This window comes from Girardinichthys multiradiatus, chromosome 24 (genome assembly GCF_021462225.1).
Source record: "Girardinichthys multiradiatus isolate DD_20200921_A chromosome 24, DD_fGirMul_XY1, whole genome shotgun sequence".
In the NCBI taxonomy this organism is placed as follows: domain Eukaryota; kingdom Metazoa; phylum Chordata; class Actinopteri; order Cyprinodontiformes; family Goodeidae; genus Girardinichthys; species Girardinichthys multiradiatus.
In genome coordinates this window covers 15087099-15097501 of record NC_061816.1, presented here as the reverse complement: position 1 = coordinate 15097501, position 10403 = coordinate 15087099, and the positions used below count along the sequence as shown (strand labels likewise).

The 10403-nt window shown below is 41.2% G+C and overlaps 1 protein-coding gene across 1 annotated transcript; it reads left to right on the top strand.

The window, feature by feature from the left end:
• Positions 1–1211: 1211 nt before the first annotated feature.
• On the top strand, positions 1212–8916 carry LOC124861641 (SLIT and NTRK-like protein 1). Its single transcript, XM_047355518.1, has 2 exons — positions 1212–1952; positions 2092–8916. The coding sequence occupies exon 2, from the start codon at positions 2278–2280 to the stop codon at positions 4381–4383; it is 2106 nt and encodes a 701-aa protein (XP_047211474.1). The 5' UTR covers positions 1212–1952; positions 2092–2277; the 3' UTR covers positions 4384–8916.
• Positions 8917–10403: the final 1487 nt, after the last annotated feature.

Genomic DNA, 10403 nt, shown 5'->3' with positions numbered 1-10403 from the left:
TTTGTGATGCAGTTTAAATCAGGGTTAGTTAATGGAAAATGTATTCTAAACTTTGGACTTTGGACAGACGACTGTTTAATCCAATTTGCAAACCTACAAATAAATGGTCGTCTGTCCCAATGGCCAGGATGAGCATTCATCAAAGAAGCTGGTTACAGGCCCATGGTAACTTTAGAGAAAGTGCAGAGATCTACAGCTCATGTGGATGAATCTGTGAATAGATACACACCAGAAAGTTTGCTTTTATGGAAGAGTGGCCAAAAGAAAATTACTGAAGGAAAAAGCCATAAAAAGACCAGTTGTCAGTTTGCCCCAACCTGTTAAGGGAATAGGCCAAACCTGGGGAAACAGGTGGTCTGGTCAGATGAGATCAAACTAAACTTTCTGGCCAACAACTAAAATGCTAATTGAGGAGTAAAATTAATGCTGTACCTCACGCCGGGGATGGAAGTTGCTCATTTTTGTGGAAACATGGGTGGAGCTATACATTGGGCGATTCTGGAAGAAAACCTGTTGAGGCTGCAAAAGGCATGCGATTGGGGTTGTAGGTTCATCTTGTAGCAGGACTATGACCTTAAACAAACTGCCAGAGCTTTGGCCCAGTCAAAGTCCAGAGCAAAATCAAACTAGGCATCTGTGGCAAAACTTGAACACTGATGTTCACAGACCCTCCAAACCAAATCTGAGTTTAAAGACAAATTTGCAAAAAGAGATATAGAATAGTCTCCAGATGTGCACAGCTCGTGATGTTACAGCAAAAATTGGCTCTAATGTACTGATTAAGTGGGGCTAAATACACATGCACACCTCACTTTCTAACAGAGATTCAAAATCCCACTAAAAAACCCTGAAGTTTGCGGCTGCAACGTGATGAAATGTGTGAACGGTGTAATGGGTGTAAGCACTTATGATAAGCAGCGTGGGTGGGCTTAATGTTGCTTTTCCTTACAAGATCCCCTGACACGTCTGGATCTTATTACGCGTCACAGTCACAGTTCTGACTGAGGAGTGCAGATGGATGGTGGGGGGTTGAGCAAGGAGGATAACTCTATTCCCCCCTCCCCTCGTTTTATCTGATGTAATAATCTCAAACGGTGGAGTATAATGCGGATCCATTGGAGATGGGAACGTGATCCACACCCCTTTTCCTGTGCAGTTTTTGCAAAAAGAGAAAAAGGTTGTTCTTTTTTAATCTGGAAGAGAGTAAGAAGTAAAAAAAAACAAAAACAAAAAAAACGTCACGCACACATGCGCATACAGGGAGCCACACTGACGCATCTTTTGTTTTCCTTCTCTCTCACTTTCTCTCTCTCTTAGCTGGTCTGAGGCATGCCTATAGCGGACGGTTTGCTTTACCGCATTCAACAGTGTTTTCCCTATCAGAGCGGAGTTAGAGCCGTGGAAGTAAATGAGAAATTCTAACAAGGATATGAACAAGGAGCCGGATTGGAGCGCTTTTTGGCAATAAAACACAAAACTAAGCAGCGCTTTGGACGATGCGGACTAAGGCAGTTTTGCTGGGGCTTTAAATGTGAAGACTTAAACATCAGCAGCTGCAAATACTTTTTTCCCTTTCATATTTCAGTGGATTGCTTTCCCCCTTCTTTGCCTCAATCGGGATTTGTGTCACCACAGCTCAGTAGAGGGTGTCAGATATTTCTCGGAGCGGCGCGCTGCGGGGATGAGCGCAGCCTCCGAGCTGGTCTTATTGTGACAAAAACAAAAAAAAAAAAGAAAAGAAAAAGGAAATCTGTGGCCGAAACGACGAGAGGTGAAAGGGATGTGAAAGAGGGGGATGCGGGTGTTTCGGATCAGCTGCGCAGGCTGTGAATTCAGCACCAGAGGGGGGAGGAGAGAGACGAGAGAGGAGAGAGGGGGTACGACAGATCCCGACGCCGCAGCGCGCCGCACGACTCCTGGAGATTTCTTCAGCTTTCCATCAGCGCGCCAAGGTCAGTGTGAAAAGAGGCGAGATAAATAAATAGATTAAATTTAAGATGTTCTGGAAACTGCTGCTTTTGCCTTCTGTTGATTTAAATCAGAGGAATCACTCGACATAAAGGGAGACGATTTTTTGTTTTTATTCTACAGTCAAACTGGACGTCTGCACGCAACCTGGATGTGATATCTCCCTCCTAAATGTCTCTATCTCCATCTCCCCCTCCTCCACCGCCACCTCTCGCTGATGCAGACTAGATTCGCAGCAACTACATGTCTTGAAAGGCGGGAATGAATCGTTCGCGCTGAGAGTAAAAAAAAAAAAAAACCTGGGGGAAAATGCTGCTCTGGGTCGTCCTGCTGAATGCAGCTCTCTGCGTTGCGAGCGGAAATGTCACCAGGGAGGTTTGTAAGGAGAAGATCTGCTCCTGCAGCGAAGTGGAGGGCGACCTGCATGTCGACTGCGAGAAGCGGGGCTTCAACACGCTGCGGCACCTGACCGGCCCCAGCTCTCACTTCTACCACCTGCTGCTGCACGGCAACTCGCTGTCCAGGCTCTTCCCCAACGAGTTCGCCAACTTCTACAATGCAGTGAGTTTGCACCTGGAGAGTAACGGCCTGCATGACATCGTGCCTGGTGCCTTCCTGGGGCTGCAGTTGGTCAAAAGGCTGCATATCAGCAATAACAAGATACGATCATTTAAGAAAAGCACCTTTCTGGGCTTGGATGACTTGGAATACCTCCAGGCTGATTTTAATTTGCTGAGGGACATTGACCCAGCGGTTTTCAGGGACCTAAATAAACTGGAAGTTTTGATACTGAATGACAACCTCATCAGTGCACTACCTATAAACGTGTTCCAGCACGTGCCCATCACCCATCTCGATCTGCGGGGGAATCGGATCAAAACGTTGCCTTATGAGGGGATTCTCGAACAAATACCTGGTATTGCAGAGGTGCTGCTAGAGGACAACCCGTGGGACTGTAACTGTGAGCTACTGTCCCTGAAGGAGTGGCTAGAGAACATACCACGCAATGCCCTCATTGGGAGGGTGGTATGTGAGGCCCCCACCAGGCTGCAGAGCAGTGACCTGAACGAGACCTCAGAGGGGGAACTGTGCCCATCACAAAGTGTGGGTGGAGATAGTAGCCTGGCTGCTCCTCCCACTCAGGAGGAAACCTCTCGTCCCACGCCTTACAAGCCCAGCAGAACTGCTAGTGGAGGGCCCCCTACGCCAGGAGCCAATGGTTCCAAGAGCCACTCCAAGTCCCGCGAGAACTGGCAGCTGAAAACAAAGCCCACTCCAGTAATGGCAGATGTATATGGGGATGGCGGTGGAGAGCAGTTACGCAATGTGACTTGCCCACAGCCATGCAGCTGCAAGTTAGTGGGCTCCAGACAGGGCCTGGGAGTCAACTGTGAGGGTAAAAAGATTGAAAGCCTGGCCAGTCTAAAGCCGAAGCCTCTGGCTGCCCACGAGCTGAACATGAGAGACAACAACATCCATGCAGTAAAAAGGAACCAGCTGCTTGGCTATTCCAGCCTCAACCTGCTGGATCTTGGTGGAAACAACGTTAAGGTTGTTGACAATGGCACGTTCCAGAACCAGAGTGAGCTCCGGTGGCTATACATGGATAAGAACTACCTGGATACACTAATGGCAGAGATGTTTGTGGGCCTCGTGAATCTGGAATACCTCAGTTTGGAATACAACGACATCCAGCAGATAGTGGCAGGCGCGTTCAGCCACATGCCGAACCTGAGAGTTCTGTTCCTAAACAACAACCTTCTTAAGGCTCTCCCTGTGGATGCTTTCCTTGGGATTTCTTTGTCCAAAATCAGCCTGCATAATAATTACTTCCCCTATCTCCCTGTGGCTGGCGTGTTGGACCAGCTCAACTCCATTATCCAGATTGACTTGCACGGGAACCCATGGGATTGCTCATGCAACATTGTGCCCTTCAAGCAGTGGACCGAGAGGCTCGGGGCTGACGTGATTGTGAGCGACCTCAAGTGCGAGTCACCAGAGGAGTTCTGGAAACGAGACTTCCGCTATGTGCGTAATGACCTGATGTGCCCCAAGCTATATGATCGCGGTCCACCCACACCGGTGTCCAAGAACGGGACCTACACCCAGGACTCGGGCGGCACGCACTCAAACTCATACTTAGAGCCCAACCGGGTTTCCATTTCGGTGCTTGTGCCTGGGCTGCTGCTAGTGTTTGTCACATCCGCCTTCACGGTGGTGGGGATGCTCGTGTTCATCCTGCGCAACCGGAAGAGGTCAAAGCGACGGGACGGCAACTCATCTGCGTCGGAGATCAACTCCTTACAGACAGTGTGTGACTCGTCCTACTGGCACAGTGGGCCGTATCACGCGGACGGAGGCGCCCATCGGGGCTTCGACTGTAGCACACACCTCTCAGCTGTGGACGATGCATGAAAGACAGAGACTGGATTATAAATAGTAGACAAAACCTACAAGAATTTGTTTAAGATTGGGGACAAAAACTTGTTCACGGACCCAAAGCCCCCACTCTGTAATATATGTATATGCCAAGCCCTTCTGGCTTAAACCCTCCACTCCTTCCTCCCTTCTCTTTCTCTCTGCCACAATCGGACTACAGATCTCGAGACAGGAGAAAAAACGGGGGAGATGGGGGGCAGAAGAGCAGGGTGTGGGTGTGTGTATGTATGTGAAAATGTGAAAGAGAGAAGGAACGACCTGGGAATGGTGCACGAACGCATGAATGTACATGTAAATACCTGGACTGATGTAACATAAAAATGCATGATGATATTTCCGCATGGTTTCAACAAGACACACAACACGTGAGGAACCATAACCACCAACTAGGAGGCAAACTCGACCCCCCCCACTCTCATGTTATATACCAACACAACGGCTATATATATATATATATATATATATACATATTAATAATTATATATGACTATTACAAAGTGCCATTTCTCTATTTTTTTGTGAACCTGCAGTTAGGATTTGTATTTGTTGTTTTAAAACTTGTTCAGAGCTGAAAGAGATGAAAATAAAAATGTCAACTGGGGAAGGAGTGATCAAAGTGAAGCTGTCAGTGCATGTTTTTCTATTACCATTTCTGTTACTTATCAGTTGATCATCAGTTAATATTTGGGGTTATTTATACTGTATACTAGGTGGCAAAGCTGTTCCCAAGTATAAACAAACAAAGCGGTTAGGCCCTCTTAGGCCCCTCTAGGCCAGCAGGGGAACCAAAGTGTGCTTGACTTCTCATGCAGAAAATATGAATATATATTCTGCATTAACATGACATTTGTCATGTTAATGCAGAAGAATGAGCATTATTTTGAACTTGCTCATACTGTTTCCAAATTTAAACAAATACTTATTTAATGATTTTGAATTTTGACAAAGGATTGAAAATCATGGTTTGATGGTTTGTTAACAGTCATACAACCTTGGGCCAGCTGTGGTAGGTAGTTGCAGATTAAAAATCCCCACAGCCTGTGGGTATGGAAGTCCAAAAGTGCCACAATACCCTAAATAAATAATTCATTAAATTACTACTTGAGTCTTTTAGGGTGCATATAGCGTATAAACTAATTAAATCTTGAAATTATTATGTATATTCTAATATTTAATAATTTAACATATTAAATTTCACATAGATTTTTTTATTTATCTATTTATTTGTTGGCACATTTGAATAATTCTCATATGCTTATTTATTTATTAAATGTATTTATTTGAACTATTTTTATTCAATTTAATAATGACATGTTAATTATTTAATGATTTATATATTTATTATATCATGGCACTTTTGGCACTCCACTGAGGTGATCATCTCCTTTTAATGAATGTACAAAACATGAAGACTAAGAAAAAAAACAATTTTTTAATGGTGTGCCAATTGTTGAAGATATTCAGACATGCAGATGAGCATGACCAATTAACGTCACTCAGATGCTTATGCTGCAAAAGTTCATGTAGCTCCAATAACAGTTATGTGGTTCTTTTTTGTGTGTGTGTCAATGAACATAGCCTGCTTTTGGGTGAGAGGAAGAAGATAAAAACATGACAAAAACTTAAATATTGGGGGGGGGGGGTTTGTACCATCATATTTTTTCAACAACTGTGCAAAGAAGTGTTTCTGAATTACTCATTGGATTTATGTAAACAAGTAGACAAACACGTTAGGATAGGGCGCTTTTTTATTTTTAATGTGATATAAAAAGTATTCCTCCACACAAAATAGCTTCTGGCTGTGATTCACTTTCATCATATTGTGAGCTTTTGTAAAGCCATCTTAATTCTGTCCGAATTCAAGAACTGTAATGGGCCGTATTTACTGCAAAACAGGCTGTAGTAGGGGCTGGGAGGGGGGGCACAGCACAGCACATACACATACATATAGGTGATGTCAGCAGTTTTAGAAATCTTGCAGACACTCCTTTGTATTTTTTTCCTTTTGCTGTTTTTTTTATGTGGGCTTATGGCTAAGCAGCTGTTGTGCTCAGCTCAGCTGCCCTGGGAGGGGTTAGCATCTACAGTATGGCCTGAATTGTTTAATTCGAAACATTTTTTTAAAGTTTCAAGTGTCCAAGTATATTTTTATTCTAAAGTTTAATTCATTATAAATTTGCACTCTTCAACAGCTTTAATAATGTTTATTTTGGCACTGCTATAAAGTTTGTGTATACAAATATTCCAAATTTGATCAAGATTTCTACCCAAATTGATAATAATGTACCTATCATGCCACAGCCTTGATGTGAGTTTGCAGACTTGATGCAAGCATGCAAAACTCTACATCCTTTTCTTTTATTTTCCCTTTTTTGCAAAATACACAACTACACAGCAGCAGCCACATTGGGGTTAAAGGGTTTCGGGTTGATGCATTGTGGGGCAACCATGACTCTATACTGTGGGGTATTAACTGTGCCACAGATCCACTCATGATGATGATTTGTCATGATTTTCAAATGCTGTGTTTCAAAGTTACATTTATATGCTTTGCAATATTTGACCTGCTTTTATTTTGTTAAATAAAGTGTGGTTGAGGTTGAGTAAAAATGGAAATGATGCTTGCCTTTAGTAATTTTTAATTTTAATTGCAATGTATTTTGCTGTTGTCACTTTCACGTTCAGTTTTTTTTTCATATCTAACTTTTTAGGGTTTGAAACTACTGAATGTTTTGTGCCAACCATGCATCAGTTTGTACTGTCATGAGCGCTAATACTGATTCCTACTTGTTCATAAAGATTAGATATATCTTAATTATTTGCTTTAGACTTTCTTAAGTTATGATTGGCCCACACAAGAATCAAAACCAGTCGATGGAAATGGGGCGTAAAATAAAATCTAGAGTGAATAACATGCATAAAAGTAAAATTATGCTTAAGGTTTCAACATATTTATTATCAGTTACCTCAATGATTAATCAAAATACCACATTACAATAAGAAATAAACTGATATTCAATGGTTAGGCTTATGATCTAAAATTGTTCATTTACAGATACAAAATTACAGTAGACTGTCATAGCTAAAAAAAAAAAATACGGGAGGCTAAAGGTTAACTAATTTATAAGGCTTGTTTAATTTATAAACAGCAGAACAGTTTTTTATATTATTTACAGAACTTTAAATAACTGTCATGTTTATGTTGGTAGATAATTTACATAGAGGTCTATAGTTAGTTACAAAATAGACAGTGCGAAGTTGATGATGACCTTTCTCTATGAAACAATTTTTGCAAACTGGTACATGTTAATTATATTCGGTCAAATTTGCAGCTAATACAAAAAGTGATAAATTGTAAAATCAAGAAATACCTGTTCAAGTAAATGATACTTTAATTATTTTTACCTGCCATAATTTCCCCTGGATTTTTAACTGATATACATTTTCTTTGCACAAAATGAATACAAGCTTCAAAGAAAAAACAAAACATTTGTAGTTAAAAGTACAGGTTATTATTGTTAATTATTATTAATATTTTTCTTTTTTTTTTTTAACCAGAGACTAAAGCCAATGGTAAAACTGGTCTGGGTGTTGTTCTGCTGTATTTTGTGCAATTTGACAATTAGTTATCCTAAAAAAAACCATTTATGATTAAGGAAATAAATATGCATTTTTAATGTATAATTTTTGAGACTTTAAACCACTTTTATGTTTCTATTAGTCCATGATTTACATAATAGTCTAAATTTATTAAAAACAAAAGACCATGTAAGGCCATTTTCCAAGACAGTTATCTACCCATGTTATGCAAACTAAAACACTGTTATCCATATTTGGTCAGAGTACATTCTAAATTATAAAAAGCAATGCGGTGTAAAAAATTAAAATATAACAGTAGGTCAAGCTGTTTTATTGACTTTTAACCTGATTAACCTTTGCCATTATATAGTTACTCAGGCCAGTTATGGCTAGCAGCTCCGATTTGCAGTTTGTGTTTCACATGGAGGGTCACTGGTGGAAAGTCTGGGGAAAATAACTTTAATGTAAACATGACAGTAATTTACATGTTCATAAATCAGTGTTTCCATGAACCACTGTGACATTTTTGAGATGAGTTGTCTTAATGTGGTAGAAATCATTGGCCTTTGTGTCCTTCAGACTAGCTCTTAGCTTTAGCCTCCAGTAAACACTCATCTGTTGTTAAACAAAATGAAAATACTAAGTAAGATGTGAAATAAACTGTTTATAAGCTTTCAACAGATCTACTTGAGAAAATCTACACCAGGGGTCCCTGACTAAAATAGCAGGAAGTCCACTACCTCCATCACCCAAACACTTTGGGGTCCGAACATTTTAAATCAACTGACAAAAGTTGTTTCTTTCATTTTTATTTAACGCAAGAGGTTTTTTTAACTACTGATCAAGTTTTCATATGCCCATGAAATTGTCTGCTCAACAGAAAAGTGCAATCCAATTAAAGTACCAATATTAAACATATTTTGAATGGCACAGGGTCTGTACATCTTGGTATAACCTCTTTTATCCTCTTATATCCTCTTCTTGTTGTGCTTGTGGCATGCAAGGCGATTTGCTTGACCTTTTTCTTAAGTTGTTGTCCTTTTCCATCTAAAGGTGTCTCTGCCACAGCTTCCATGCACTCTTTAATTATTTCCCAGTCAGTGAAAGTTTTTTTTGTGTTTTTCTGAAATCCACTGTACTCACGGTGAGTATGCTCGCTGTTGTGCTGAAAGAGACTGTATTATCAGCCGTAAAGCTCGCTCATACTGTCCCCTCAGTTCATTTCTTCTCCTTTTCCTACCCAGGCTGATAGCTTTGGTTGAAGCTCTGATGTTTGGTTTCACAGTGCCTTTTAGATTTCCACTCTGTATAAGTCCAGCTGATTCAGAAAATATAAGGCAGACTGGCCTTACACCCTACAGACGTTAAAAGGAAAGTGTATGCTTCTGTCCATTCATCTTTAAATGTGTGATTTTCATAGTCCACTTTACGTATTTATGACAAAGCCATCTTCATTTACTCACTCATCTGTGCACCGAGTCATTGTACTGTCAGCAATAGTAGTTCCAAACTAGTAATTTAGCAGCTGTTAACAGTAACAATAATAGTGCCACAGCGCACTACACTGATGGCTGGAGGAGAAGCTTCAGCTGCCATAGCTCCAGCTGGTAGGTGGAAACACAATTGGTACTGTACAGAGTGGAGCGAAACTGAGTGGAGCTGCGCCACCTGAAATGAGTCAGTGGAAAAGAAGCATTCAGAACCCACGTTCAAAGACCCCACGTAGCTTCTGCTTTGTCATTTTCTGGCGGTTGGCATACAACGATAGGGTGCACAGTCCAAGCTGCCACCAGCTGGCTTGGACTGTGGACCAGAATGTCGTCGACCCACATAGCTTCCTTTTGTGCCTATTTTAAAAGTCAGACACAACAGGAATAAAATGTCTATATCTACATAGTAAATGAGAAAATACATTGCAGTCCAGACACAACGCTTTCTGTCCAGGTTTTGGGGACCCCTGATCTACACTTAAAGGAAACAACCAATCCCTGATGCAGTACTTGCTCCTAACAACAAATATCAAATTTGTCAAAGAACACATAAGAATGTGGGTGTATGATAATGTGGGCATACCGGATATTCAAAATGGCTGATGTCTGAGTGTGAAAAGTGATCCATCCTGATGTTTTTAGATTATATATTTATGATTTTGAAGAGAAAGGGGTTACTTCAGCTGCTTTTATTTGCCGTGGAAATACAGTTCAAAACGTTACATGTGATGGAAAATGGAAATAAAATACACTGCTGTAGACACTGTATGTAATGCTGGGTAATAGAGCTTCAAAACATTGCACTTCCTCTGCTTGAATACATTAGAGGCTGTCAGGTGCTCTGCTGCCGCAGTCCTGGATGAGTCAGTGAACAACAGTGGGGCCCATTCATTAATGCGCCGGATAATAGTTGTTGGGAACACAGCG